The sequence below is a fragment of the Ischnura elegans genome, chromosome 6, assembly GCF_921293095.1.
Source record: "Ischnura elegans chromosome 6, ioIscEleg1.1, whole genome shotgun sequence".
Lineage (NCBI taxonomy): Eukaryota > Metazoa > Arthropoda > Insecta > Odonata > Coenagrionidae > Ischnura > Ischnura elegans.
Genome location: NC_060251.1, coordinates 19,612,615 through 19,628,060, shown reverse-complemented (window position 1 = coordinate 19,628,060; position 15,446 = coordinate 19,612,615). Strand labels below are relative to the sequence as shown.

At 35.6% G+C, this 15,446-nt stretch overlaps 1 protein-coding gene across 2 annotated transcripts in view; it reads left to right on the top strand.

Moving 5' to 3' along the window:
- LOC124160161 (vesicular acetylcholine transporter-like) overlaps positions 1 to 11,160 on the top strand; it is a 185,162-nt gene extending 174,002 nt beyond the window's left edge. For both annotated transcript variants that reach the window (XM_046535918.1, XM_046535916.1), the window contains 6 exons: positions 318 to 550; positions 1,194 to 1,423; positions 2,638 to 2,760; positions 3,450 to 3,687; positions 5,185 to 5,388; positions 6,220 to 11,160. In XM_046535918.1, the coding sequence (XP_046391874.1) occupies positions 318 to 550; positions 1,194 to 1,423; positions 2,638 to 2,760; positions 3,450 to 3,687; positions 5,185 to 5,388; positions 6,220 to 6,444 (1,253 nt within the window). In that variant the 3' untranslated portion in view covers positions 6,445 to 11,160. The remainder of the gene's footprint in view (positions 1 to 317; positions 551 to 1,193; positions 1,424 to 2,637; positions 2,761 to 3,449; positions 3,688 to 5,184; positions 5,389 to 6,219) is intronic.
- Positions 11,161 to 15,446: the final 4,286 nt, after the last annotated feature.

Sequence of the window (15,446 nt, the reverse complement as noted above, 5' to 3'; positions counted from 1 at the left end):
ATTCAAGGTCTGTCTGATCCCGCACACATAAAATTTAAATGTTTTGAGCGATAATTCATCAGAGCGGTTATTCCGCTTCTTTCACCACTATGTGTTAGATACAGCTAATGTTAGCTACGCATTACAGAGCGAGAGAGTCACCAATATCTTCACTAACTTGAGTTAGCGACCGATAACAATAACCAGAATAAACGCCCAGTGGTCTGTTCTAGCGTATCGTTCGATTGCCCGTTGCACGTTTGTCCGAAGGTGGTAGCTTTTCATGTGTTCATCACCTCAATATTCGTATCTCTCTAACCGTTCCGTTCTCTTCGAAGATGAGACCAACTTGCGGAGTCTCGAGAAAATCGAGAGGTCGCTGATGATCATCTGCTTCGATGAACCGCTGCCACTGGACTACAACTACTCGGCGGACGGCATCAGCCTCTATAGAGGCAAGATCGGACACTTCGCGGGCAACAGGGACGAGACCAACATGGCGCACCAAATGCTTCACGGCGGAGGCAGCTTCTACAACTCGGGAAATCGATGGTTCGATAAGACTGTGCAGGTATGTTAAGTTTTGTATGCTTAATTTCAGTGTTGGTAAGTGATCGAGTAAAAGTAATCGGACTACTTGCAACGATTACTTTTTACGATATGTAATTTTTGCTTTTAATTTACTCCAAACAGTGAAAGAGAAATCATTACTTTTATTGCAATCGTTACTTGTTCATAGCCGGCAATTACTTAACTGATTTCACTGATTAACCTAGGTATACAGATAATTTCGAACCCCTGTGCCCCATTATTCGCTTGTTTAGGTTCAGTGACCCTTATGCTGTACACTACTTATGATTTCAGACTTATATTTCAAAATTCATAATTCAAGACGAAGAATTGGGCGTGAGGAATCGATTCCTTGGCTTACTATTGTGATGTTTCTTTTTTTTTGGAGGGGGCGTCAAAATTCCACGCTACGTCACTGTACTCCGCACTTACCAATACAACGAATAATGTTCAGCAAACAAAATGTACTCGATATATGGATGTAATACGCTTAATACAACAAAAATAAATTGAATGTCATCCCGGTAAGGGCAAAGCCCTCACTTCCGTTGATACTAGATATTACTTTCGAAAGTACTTGAGGATTGAGGGTATTCTCCACAGTCACTCTGCCTCCTTTCACACTATCTCCTGCACATGCGCAGTTCGTCATCACGAGCGACGGCGTATGCGGTCTCTGCTACGAACACTCCCCATCCGAGGGCATCGCTGTCGTCCAACTGATGGAGAAGCTGCTCAAGAACACGGCGGACGTCCCATTCAACCAACCTCTGGCCACGGACGTAAAATTGGCCCATCCACCGCAGCGCCTCCAGTGGATCATAGAGGAAGACGTACGGAGGAGCATCAAACTGGCTGCGCAGAACATTGACAGGTTGGTGCGAACAGTGGCGCAGCGAAGGGGGGTTTTGGGGGATAACCCCCCCCCCCCCCAGAGCTCAGACAATTTTTTAAGTTTAATCCATTTTACTTAAGTGGATTGATATTACTAATAGAATAGTGTAAGGATGAATAAAATATCCCTCAGAAAGCCGTAAAACTCACTATTTTGAACCATATATCATTAAAATTCCACAATTTATTAATCTCGCACCTACCGCTTATCCTGGTGTATATACTATACCCCCCACACATCCCGGTATTAGTTGCACCTAAACCCCCCCAGCCTTAATTCCTAGCTGCGCCCCTAGGTGCAAACGGTCTAAAACTGCAAAATACGAGCTGTTTTCCAGCTATCGCCACTTTTTTACAGGTACAGAAGCATTATTTTTCACTCTCTTGTCCTTTCTTTCGCGCAAAAGTAGCAGGCTTTCGCGCTAACATCAAAGGAATTATTATCATGAATATATCGCACTCTCCAAAATATTTGCAGTTCAATTTTGACGAATTTCTTATGGCAATAATTTATTTAAATAGTTCATCATAAGAAAAGATGTATAAATATTTTTTATTGAGATCAAAATAATCAAGTCAACTAGGTTCATGGAAACAAATGAAATAGATAAAAGGAAGATATTGTACACAAAGTGATAACAATGTTATATGGAATATGATGGTTTGGTCCTGCTAAGCCTTTTAAGGCCTGTCACCAGGCGCCATTTTTTTAAATTTAGCTATCGGATGTATGTTCAATGAATTGTATAGCATGGGATAACGATTGTAATATTTTAAAATAATAGTTATCCAAAAGACTCTCAAAAGTAGTTCATAATAAAAAAGAAAAAATACAACTATTCGAAATAGTTGTTGTAATAGCTTGAGTGGATGCACTGACAGCTCAAGTCATTTGAAAATCTGTTTTTCGTAATTACTGCGGATAATTTTTGCTGAAAACTAATTCCATACAAATTCTTGTGGATGAGAGGGAAGTTGTAAGCTACGAAAATTGTGAATTATTATCTCTGAATATTGAAGTAGCATTTAGGATTAATTTTGTACATATTTAAGCTGAAGATATATTATTCATTGAGACTCCATAATTTCATTCTACTTGTGAGAGTGCATTGGTAATTATTCCCTTTCTTGCCCACGTTGTCACCTAAATGTAGAATGAATGTTACGTCCATCTCTTTCCATTTTCAAATCAAGGGCTATCGAAGACCTCGACTTCTATGTCTTCCGATTCACCGACTACGGAAAAGAGTTCATCAAATCCTGCCGTGTTAGTCCTGATGCATACATACAACTTGCCCTGCAGCTTGCATATTACAGGTAATGTTTTCCAATCATTAATACCCACTATTTTCACCACACGTAAATTGTGAGGCACAGATCATAGTAGCTCAAACACGAATAAGTCAATAATTACTTATGATTTCATTCTACCAATAATATTTGAAGAATGGTTCATTAGGTTTCCAAAAGCACTTGCCTTCATTAAATGAATGCCATGTTTTTTATCATATCCAAACATGCCTTCAACATTTTTAGAATTAACTCCATCACATTCTCCCTTGTTAGACTTGAATGATTTTTGGGAGAAAAAAATAACCACTAATCAGTCCATAAAAAGATATTGGCATGTAGAATCTGCATTGAATAGAAATGTTAATTAAAAAATGCTTCAATATTTGTTAATATATAATCTATTTTTAATTCATCATTTTCATTTGCGTATAGCAACTGAGGAAAACGAGAAAACTCGCTCAAGACTAAAAATCAACAGATTCAGCTTATGTCATTCATATCTGAATTTACCTATTTTTTTGGAAAAATATATTCCTCTACATGAGTTGGGATGTAAAGTAGATCTTGCTTATCATATGCTTCATTGGAGCCTGAAGCCAATCAATATATCTCTGACCTTCAATCAGTATATTCCTTAGAGCTCCCGAACCTCAGAATACAGTCTATCCCAATCTTAGAAATTGGATTAGCATGAATATACATTTGTTTTCCAGACTGCATGACTGCCTCACTGCCACCTATGAGAGCGCCTCCACACGTAGGTTCCTACTTGGTCGCGTTGACTGCATCCGCTCCTCGACCATCGAAGCCCTAGAGTGGGTACGGGCGATGAGGCAGGCCGAGGACGAAAATGAAGAGTTGGACTACACAAGGAGATCCGACTCAACGAGTGACAGCTATCAAGGCAGTGATTATTTAGGAGGGAAGCGAGTCACATTCAATCTAAGCAATGTGAGTCATCCCCTTTTGTTTATTCTGCCTCCATATTCCAGTAACAAGCTTAGAAAAAGGTGATTCCTTGTTGATAAAAGTATTGAAGTGATTCCATTCCCTTTGTTTAAATGTGTTGAAAATGTATTTTGATATTGGTAACCTTACTCAGAGAGCTAAAAGCAAGATGGAGGCTACAATGGCACCCAAAATATTCCTCTTTTTGGTACAATATTAACTAAATTAATGACATATTTTTGGTATTTTGATTCCCACAAAGGATTGAAAATATTGAGAAAACAGAATCACTAGCAACTGTTGTGGTACTCAACATGGTGTCCATGATGGCCATCACTGTTAATGGTACTGAGATCTCCTTCCTAAAATTATGTAAAATCCATTTGTCCACCTCATGCTATCAGAGGCTATATGACTGTTTTCCTACACTACTTCATTTTAACCTTATTTATTTCTATCCAATATTCTCCCTAAGCTATAATAGCTATGCTTATCCACAGTTTTAATCATTAGAGTGTGTATCAATCAATGTAGAGGCACCTTCCCTTGCTCCAATATTTTGCATCATCCTCAGTGGCCTGATTTCCCCTAATACTAAAATTTACACTTTCATTTCTTGTAATTTATTAAATGTAAGCATTACTTTCCTTGCTTAAAAATGTGACATAGCCTGGTTGAGAGCTACATAATGCTATAGCTAGCAATTGACTCTGAAACAAATAAAGCAAAAGCTACCTACATAATATGATTCAGAAAATGACAGGATCCTGTTTAAACATGTTTGAGGTACATTAGTCACAGTCATTGGTTGGAAAAAGAAATTTCTAGATTAATTTTTAGAAGGAGACAGTGCTGTAGTTGGGCTGGTACGAGCCGGTACGGCATACCCCCTAAAATCCAAACTCGTTATGAGTGTACCGGTTAAACTATTTTCTTAAATCTGTAAAAAAAATAGCCCTTCTATAAATTGTCCAATGGATTTCAGAAAGTAAAATCGGAAATTACTATTTACTTGTTCAGAGTTATCTCATGGCACAATTCGGAACTAATATAAGAGCTGTTGTTTGATATTTCAATTGCGGCCGGATGTACAATACATATTCAGCTGTTAGCAAATTTTGGTGAGTACCGCCTAAATTTTTTTCCCAACTACAGCACTGGTAGGAGATGGGTCATAAATAAATTCAGAAGGAGATCTATCAAATCCAGGTCAAAGGCAATCTAGAAAATTTCCATTTAGTTCCTTCCAATTACATTTAAAGGAAATTTTAACCATAGTGGTTGATTAACATAAACCATGTATAGAATTTTTTTGTGAAATAAGATGTCGCATTGCCCTAATCTCAACTCAGATAAGGATTTCAAAAATATTTTTATAGTGTAAAATTACTGACTATCCTATAATACATACTGCATGCATTAATAAGGCAACAGTCGTTGAAAAAATAAATTTTTTTTCTTGGTTTCTCACTCTGCTATGAAATTAAATTTGCACTATAGGAAAAGAGGAGAATTGAGTTGATGGAGGCTGCTCTACGTCGGCAGACTGAAATAACCATCGAAAATATCCTCGGAGAAGGAATAGACATCCACCTTTTAGGTCTTCGAGAGGCAGCAAAAGAGGCAGGAGAGACGTTGCCACTTCTGTTTCGAGATGATGAAGCATTCCGCCTGGCCAATCATTTCTCCCTCTCCACCAGCCAGGTAATGGCAAATTTTCAACACAAAGATATTAATATTGTCGTGCGCATAAAGTGTATATGTATCAGTGGCAGATACATATTGGGGGTTCAGGGGGTGTGCGCCCCCCCCTCCCCCATGCGGGGCTGCCCTTATTTCCTAGCATTGCAGAACCACAATTTTAACTTTTTTTTTATATCGTAAGATGGAGTTGTCTTGTCTATGTATACAATCAATTTAGTTAAAACTTTCTTAAACTTTGTATGTGAATTGATCACCTATTTTTTCATTACGAATAAAGTAAAGGTAGCTCAAAATATCTTTTGCACCTTCCCTTGAGTTTTTTCTGTATCCGCTACTGATATGTATTCGTAAAAAAAGTAAAGTAGCTTGAATTAAGAAATTTTTTATGGCACATTCATACTTTTACTTTATAAAATAGGTCGATGCACGTTTAAAAAAACAAAACTTTAAAATATACATGTTGAACAGTCACATATTTGGTTTTACATTTTCACTATTTCAGTCACTGTGAGCCGCTTTTGTCAGATATTGACCTCAATATCTCAGATCATTGAGAATTGGTACCAATGTTGGCCCCACACAAAGATACAATTTGAAGTGTTTTTTGATATCAAAATACTAAGCTGAATCACTGTTACTATCAAATCTGAATTAACTGAATTGGCTGTATTATGACTCGCATGAGATTTTCATACAGATTTACCATGGGAAAGAATCCACTAAAAAAAAATTAGACTACTTATTTCTGTGCAAAATTTGCAAAGATATTTGTGGCATGCTTAGTGCAAGCAAGTTTCCAGCAAAATTACTAAATCTCTTCCATTTCCTCAGATTCCAATGACCATGGACTGCTTCATGGGATACGGCCCCGTAGTCCCAGACGGCTATGGAGCTTCATACTGCCCTCATCCAGACTCCATTGTGTTCTGCTTGTCAGCATTCCGAGCATTTGAACCAACTGACACTTGGAAGTTCTCCCAAAGCCTTACGTACAGTCTGAAAACAATGGCACACCTGATGCAGAGACGCGCACAGACAGGAGGAGACAGAAAATAGTAGGAAAGTAGCAAGAATTATGGTGTTGATTTAGGATTTGCTGATTTGTTTAGAATCCACAGTGATTGTGTTGGAGATGTAATTTTTTTTTTTTAGTTTAAATGAATACATATCAGTATTCCTGCCAATAATCACTGGGAAAAGAAATGTGAAATGAATTTGAAAATGGGGTAAAGGGTTTTATTATTTTGAAAGAGGTTTAGAATTCATAATTTTAAATGCACATAACCAGTGCACACCGAAGAAAAGATTTGTCGACAAGTGTAAGCTCTCACAAGGAGCTGACTATCCGCCATGACCTGGCTATAGTGACTGAGGAATACGTACTATTTTCACTGAGTATTTATTTTTTTAAAGAGAATAATTAGGTATTTATAGAAATCTAAGTTCAGAAGAATCATGACATATCATATTTTACGTAATGCTAGAGAAAGAGCTTCAGTTCTTATTTGATTTACCTGTTATAAAACTTTATTCTGTAAAGAATACCCCATTGACAATTTGAAATCAGCAGAATTTGTTATAACAAGACACAAATTTAAATCCGAGTAATTCCTAAAGGGGAATGTAGTTGTCTATACATAGTTGAGTGTAATTGTAATTGGTAACTTATTTTAGAGATTTGCTTCTAATATTTAATTTTTCCCAAGAGCTATAGAAAATATTACTAATCACTATGTAGTGACATTATAGATAAAATTCTTAGTTCCATCGTAAAAAAGCAAAATGGAAGCTCATAATTTTTTTCCAAGTCACTGCATTGTTAAACAGAAGCAAAAATTCATTATTAATATTAATAAAATTTGAATGGATTACTGGATTACTGTTTCAGTTGGAAAATTATGAACGCCTATTTGATGACACATCACTTAAAAAGAGCCTTTTCCAGCAGAAAAAAAATTTTGAAACAATACAGAAGAAAGATCTAAATATGCTGATGCTTACAATTTTTGAATTTCTTGTTAATGTTTTATCATAAATTTTCAGCAGTAGCATTCATAATTGTTTTTTGAACTTAAGCCATGCATAATATTTGCTTTCATTTGGATGAAAATCCCTTGAAAACATAACAAACTGACTCAATTAAGTGCAGACACTGAAATATATACTTTAAAGGGTCAGTGACACCCTTCAGTAATTATGAAGATGAAATGTATCAGTGATGGAAGACATAATTCGTTGACCCATTCTTCAGTTACACTTATGGCAAATATTGTTTGATTGAGCAGCTGGATACACACAGGATGTTATTGATGCATTTAAAGTTTTCCAAAATGTATTCAGTATAAAGCACATCAATTATTATTTTTAATTAATGCTAATTGTCACAAATGCCATCAATGCAATTCTGTGGAGTTAATTCCAACAAATTTTTGGATACATGTACAGAGTAATTTATGAAAGGCTGTCAAAGCTTTCCTATTACAAATTTAAATTTATCATTGTATGTGTTTACATGATGAGTGAATTAGAACTTGTTCTCAAACAAAATGGCAATCACTGTATGACACTAAGACCAATTATAATCATTTAGATTATGGATCATAATATAAGTATCTCACTTGTATAATTTAAGTTTGTACAAAACAAGGACTATATGTTATACTATACATATATACTATATATATATTTTAAAAAGGTAAATTAAATAATTGCTTCTGAAACACTCTGAGGGATTGCAAAAGTCATAATACAATTAAAAATATTGTGCTCCAGCACAAATACCGCATAGTCTTTTTAAGACAAAATCATTATGGTTCTTTCTCCTCTCAGCCCTTACTTTGATGTGAAAAATTATCTTTTGAAGGGTCCGTGATGGTTGCGCTTGATACACCATTGACATATCCCCTTAATAATGCATTAGATGATTCATTATTATTATTGAATAGGAAATTTTTTACCAGAAAAAAAATTTGCCGTTTGCCAGGATACCTTGTGTCTGAAATATAGAAGAAAGGACTAAAAGAGAATGCAACAGAAAGATTTCTTGGCTTCAGTCTGGAGTTGTCAATCACCTTCTAGTAGAAATTAAAACCCATCCATCAAAGGTGATAATCTCGTCTTTACAGGCCCGCTCAAACTATATCCACATATCATACTGAAAACATATCATTAGCATTTATATATTTTCTCTATCTGAAATTGAAATGCATGCGTATTATGACGTGAAGAGAGGGGCAGTTTCAACTGGCATATGTTGAATCTCCTTTAGAAATGAAAAATACATATTTGTCTCTACCTCTCCTAAGCCGTGAACTTTGAATCAAATGTGTCATAATTGGATCATCGTATTTTACTTGGAAACTTGCATTTACAAGGCTGGTTCCTATGACATGCATGGTGAAAATACATATCATAAATTGGTGTTCATATCTTTGCTGGATATTAAAGTGAATTCCAAACCTAAATATATAAAAGTCTCTGAATAGAGGATATATCAATTAATCAAAATTCAATGATAATTAATTTCTGCTAAAATTAATAAGTATTGTGGTTCCCAGGTGCTGTTGTTGAGTGACTGAAGTTGTAAATAATTGTTTCATGCATATATTTTCCAAAAATCTACGCTCATACTTATGCATTTGTTGGCAAAATGAAAAATATAGTTTATGGAATAATTAAGTCTATTTGGTTGAATTGTTGAAGTTTTTATGAATGATTATTATTTTAGAGAAACATAGAGCTTGAGGGTTGACGTAATCCTTTCAGTGATTTGTTGTTTATATTGATTTTATAAGACTGTTACGTGTACTTAAAAGATTTTAGTGGGAGTATGTACTTGAGTTTTCTATTAATACTTATGAGCACTCAATGTTTTGATCATTTTCAAATATTACTTTGGAAATGCACAAGCATATGTTTTGCAAAAAAATTATCTGTTGTGAAATTCTATGGAAATGTTTGAGCATTGTGTGATGGCACAATGAAATGTGTGAGATTTAATTATGTTAGAGTGTGAAATTATTTGTACTTGTTAACTGTGTGTTCCGATGTTGGAGAACTAAACCCATTGTTGTAGTGTCAATTAGAAAAAATTCATTCCAATGTAAAAGAATGAATCATATTATCATATAGTTTCAAGGTAAATAGGAAGACAGTGCGTGTATTAGCAATATACATAAAGAGGTAGATATTTTTGTCGACGTTATCTTCACTGCTATCAAAAGGCTTGCCATGTCGCTGAACACACTTTAAATTTAGAATGTGTGAAGTAGAAATTGTAACTTGTTTTTTTTAATCCTCTAGAGTGATTGATGGAGTGAAATAAAATTTTTATTTTCATAGGTTTTTTTTACAAATGAATGAGGATGAATAGTTGTGTAGTAATGCACAACTTTATCATTTTGTACTTAGTCTCCTGAAGCACAAATCCTGTGTAAAGGAGTGCCCACACAGAATCTTGTCCAAAAGTAGGTTAGAAAAATGGTAAGCAAATGATGCCAAGAGCATTGATCCTCATACAAATGGTCATTTTCCTTATATATTTAGGTGCATCCTCTTAGACTCATATGATTTCATTAGTACCTTTCCATATTATTCATTGAAAGCTCCACTTTCTAAAGGAAATTTAAATGAACATATTTAAATGAAATAAATGTTCGGCGTGAGTAAAGTTGTTATCCAATACTATCAAGTTCATCCCTGTATTATTCAAACTCTGACTTCATCTTCCTCCAACACATATATTTGGCGCACATTTTAAAGAAGACTAAAAAAATGAAGAAAGATCTGAGGTTTTCCCGGCGTATGATGATGTTAAAGTTGTTTCGGGTTTCCCAGGGAAGCCCTGATGATGATGGACGACATGACCATCGAAACGTTGGCAGAGCTGGAGACCCTCATCGGGTGGGAAGCCCGAAACAACTTCAACAGGAGTAAAAAAATCTCAACAAATGCTACAGGTGCAATGAAGGGCTTTGGATTAAAATGATGATTTATAGAGGATGAAACAACAATGATATTAGCTAATAATAATTAAGTTTTTAATAGCTTTGTCTTATTTAATGTTGCATTGAGAATCTTCAAAAAATGTATGTCATCAGGCAAATACATGGCAAAGACCTAAACCGATTTTGTTTTTCATCGTAGTTAATTTGACTGTCAAAATTCATAAATGTGTAAATAATACCATTGTTCAGTGTAAATACACCCAGGTTTGGTGTAGTAGTTACAGAAATGTAAGCTCTTGACTGAGCAAAAAGAATTTAACTGAGATTCAATTCAACATTATAATTTTATTAAATGTTCTGTTTGGTGGTGTCACTCGTTGAATGTTTACTTGTCTGAAACAATAGTTTTAACAGCTGTATTTAAGAGTATGAAGAACTATAGTTTATTTTTTTCTGTTAAAAACTCGAGAAAAAATCCATTTGAAATAATAATTGGTGAAAATAATTTCCCAGCCTTGCAAATAAATGAATTTTATATCTACTGTTATGTTCTAGCCCAAGGCTAGTTGTTTAAGATTATGTTGCAGGTAGATTGGCATAAGAATGTGAGTATATTATAACTAACTCCTTTCTATGATTCTAATTTTATTTTTCATCAGTGTTGAAGTCACATAATAAAATATATGTATCATTGGACCAAATTATAAATAAGTACCATGTATGTAATTACTTTTCCAATAATTTCTTGTGATGTACAGTTCTGGCAAGAAAGCCTACCAGTCCATGCTTGATGTTTGTTGCTGTAAATAAAGCCATGTTCCATGCACTTAAGTTTAATATCATCAATATAATGCTGACTCATTTTTTTATGGAGGTACCTAATGGCTTCATTACTTTCACTCATTTGTATTCCCCTACCCAATTACTTACTATTTCCAGACAATACCTGTTCAGGAGTGAGGTCCATGTTTATTAACTGAAGGCACAAACCAGTGGAGGGACGAGAATACCAGGGTAACTCCACTCCAAAAAAAGAGCTCCGTACCGAGATGTTAAAAATATGTATGTATTCTTATGCTACTCGTAGCACAGAAAATGTTATCCCCTCGTAGGTACTGGCAGGAAAGAGTTAATAAATATATAGGACTAAAATAGTCCAAAAGTATGCTTTTGAATAGTACTAATAAGACTTTGCTGAAGAAACACCACAAAATAAAATACCTGTTTAATTAAATTAATTAAATTAAAAAGAAGAACTTTGTGCTTTCACATTAATATTTATTCACGACCATGGTTTCAACGTTAGACGTCATCATCAGGTGAACTCTACAGAGGTCCATCACATCCTTTTATACCAGGCAAGGAGGGGGAGGGAGGAAGGTTGAACGGATTGGTCAACAGAGAAGAGGGAGGGGGAAAAAGTTACGCCTCAAACAATCAACCTATTTAGTTGTCTTCTATTGAAGCAAATATAAAAAAATCTAAAAAATTTATGTACAATGGAGGGGGAGGATAGAGGTTAGGCCAATACATTCTTATTTATGACCTTCGCAGAGGACAATATAGTGATATTATGCTCAATATTACCCCACATTACATAAATATTATAGTGTAGGAATTTAAGCCAGATAAATGAAATCCTTCAATTTAAAAAACTCTCAATTTTTGAGAAATTCATTAGAAAATCCATGGCAATGGTGTCAGTAAAAGATTAAAATTGTGTCTATAAAGTGTCCATGTCCTTGTGTGGGAGAATGCGTGTACTGAAGGTTCTTAGAGTAGCAGGCTAAGAACCTTGGCCTGTACTATTCTTATACAAATGCATACCCTGCTGGGGATTTAAATACTGTTTGTAAGTCAGAGGTTTCAGTGTATACATTTTTTCATATTGATCCCAAAGATATCGACTTCATTCAAGGAACTCACTTTTAGTAAATGCAATTTTCGCATCACTCAGATTACTTGAACCACATTTTTTCTGCAATTATATTATTCTACATTTTCATTTGTTGCTTTATTTACTACATAAAAAGTGTAAAAAGATTATTTATGAAGTATATAAGGTAAATGTGTCAGGAGATAAAAGAGATCCTAATGCTTTTTTGAAAGGGTCATTCGAAAAGGTTACTTCTAAGTTTTTTGGATTTTAGCACACTTACAAGGAGCAAATTCTCTAAATACATACATGATAAAGCCATAATACATATTTAAATTCTATAAACTGTTAAATTCTCACTTTTCATAGTATTTTCTTATGAAATTGCTACTTTTTATTAACCTTTGCACTACTAACAACAAAAATATGCTGCAGGACATTTCTTAACCCAGGAGAGAAAAGCCGCAAATTTTCATCGGAGATTTTCCTACACAGGTGAAAAAATGCTCAAAATATATGTTTCCTTGCTCTCCCCCATTTATGATGGTCGTGGGTTTGCGAAGTCTTAGTTTCAGGGCCTAGCAAAGCAGGACTTAGTTCATTCGGCCTGTTTTCGAAATATATATTTGTTCCTTTCTCAAAAACTATAAACTATAAGAATTGAATTCTTTGTCTTTTGAGAAATGTTTACAATATTTAAAAGTCCGAGATAATGCAGAATCCCCGCTGGGCATGGTCAAAAAAGGTTGGTGCTGAGAGTGTGTGATTATCCACGAGACGCTTCGCTTAACAAATGTTCTACAAAAATACTGCGTACAGAGGGAACGGAAGAGTCTCTTGGGGCTCGGTACAGCAGTCATGCTATGGAGAGAACTCCACCATCTTGAAAGGGTTAACTTATATCTAGTATTTAAAAGCCAGAATAGCTTCAAAATCTATTTTCAGGCATGCATTGCCTAAAGTTTCCAGGGCAGGACCCTGAATGGGTAAGATGGGCCCCCAATCACACCAGACCGCCCCAGCCATAGTGAGGTTGCTTCATCCACATTATGCCTAGTACAAGGTTGTTAGAGGCCCACTTAAGTGAATTTTTGAGGTATGAACTCCAGAAATTCACGACTCAAAATGATTTTCTGCTGATAATCCGAAAAAAGAAGTGCTACCCAATGATTAGAACGACACACAGCGAGTTTCTCTCTCTCGAATACAAACAAGTTGGATGTGAAATTGAGTTTTGAGAACATACCATGTAATTTTATGGCCACACAAACTGTTAACCCTTTCTAATCCAGAGCAACATCCGGGAAAAATTAAATTTCAAGACTTTTCATTTTCAAAATGCTAAAATTTTCTACAAAATCATAATTATTGCTGCAGCTACATTTTTCCCCACTAAAGTTTAAAGCACAAAAAAACACATGGTTTAAATCTTTCCTGAATAGAGCTGAAAATGAATACATTTGCGATATTACTTGGAAGGAACATTGGGTTATAATGGATTAATCCAAACAACTTTAAACAATAATCACAAGCTACAATCGCCAGATCAGTAATATTTGATAATCCTTAAATATCCTGAATCATCAACTCTACAGAAGTTGAGTTATTGGTTTGAATCAGTTGAATATTTGTTGACTTTGTTTGCTTTTTTCATAAGTGGCCAAGAAGTCGTAAGTATCGCATCGGCAAGAACTATATTCACCCTTCATCATACATAATCAAAGGATATATGGATTCACATGTTCATAGCACAAGAGTATATGTACTTATCTGCATTATATTTGAGAGGGTTTTGCATTTTTAATCAAAACAGTCTTAATAAAAATTTAAATAAGCAATAAGATTTAAAAGACTTAGTTTTTTCCTACTTTTCTTAGCACTTCCTCATTATCCACTTGGTCTATCCATTTTATCTTCATCATTGTTCAGGAGCACCACATTTCAAATCCTTCCACTCTTGATTTCTCTGCACCTGTCAAGGTTAAAACCTCGCTCTATTAACATGTGGGTGTGGGTTGGGTGCAATGGATCTGACAGACACTGCGCAATTATTTTTTTCATTTCTTTGCACAACTAGGCGGCATAGATGCTTGATGCTTATGGTAGCTTTTTGTTTTGGCTCGCTCTATACATAGAGCCTTTTACTTTTCGCATTTATGCCAACAGAACAACGGCGGATTATTCAGCATAATTAATCAAAATAATGGCACAATAATGCAAAATAAAAGCACTACTAGATAAATAAGGTAGCAAAATAAAAAACACTGGTCTTCTAGAATTCACATGCTAAAACGCGTTACACATAATAATACTTAATAGTCAAAAGAGCCCATTTAATCGCACCTTGCTGGACCGGCCTGGAGCCGTATGACGGTGTGCAAAGGGGTTTATTATACATAGCAAATAAGACATCATTTTAGTGTTCGTTTACATTAATAATGGCGCTTTACACTTTGAAGGTGTACCACTGAGCCATGCTAAGAGTTAATAATGTTTTTCACATCTATGCCCATCAGACACATTGCACCCGAATTGAGCAATTCCAATATTGCGCCTGGTGAAAGGTTAACAAGCAGGGGCGGATCCAGGATTTCTTTCTGGGGGGGGCACAAGCAAGGCCGTATCCAGGATTTTGTTCTGGGGGGGGGGGGGCACAAAGATATCTCCTAATACAAAACGAACATAATGATAATGGGACCCTTTTAAAAATCTTGTATATTTTTTAAGGGTTTGGAGGGGGCACATGCCCCCGTGCCCCCCCACCCCCCAGATCCGCCTATGTTAACAAGAGAGTCAGTTAGTGTGTGAGGGCAGTCTAATTGTATGAATCCTCCAAGAGAGCGCAGAGGAGTCATTCCTGATTCATTCTCTTCTGATCATTAGAAGCTGACTGTTTGCTGATTATTCCTAATTTACCCGACTTGGATTTCAGTTATCTTGTACACGGCTGACGTTATACACTGTTTCCAAATACCATCCATATGACGTGTCAAAGGGTTCTATGTCCATTATCATAGTTTTAAGAACATGGAGAGAAAGGTTTGTAAACTCTCCAGCCAGGAAGCAGTGACCTATTAATGGCATCAGATGATGCATCCAGGTTTCCGGATCTGATACCGAGCGACCCTTCATGGTGAGTGGCTCACTGTGAAGAAAGAGAAGTCAGTCCTTGAATCCATACAGCCAATTGGCAAGAGAAAATGACACATAGCACCAAGAATAGCAATTTTTCACAT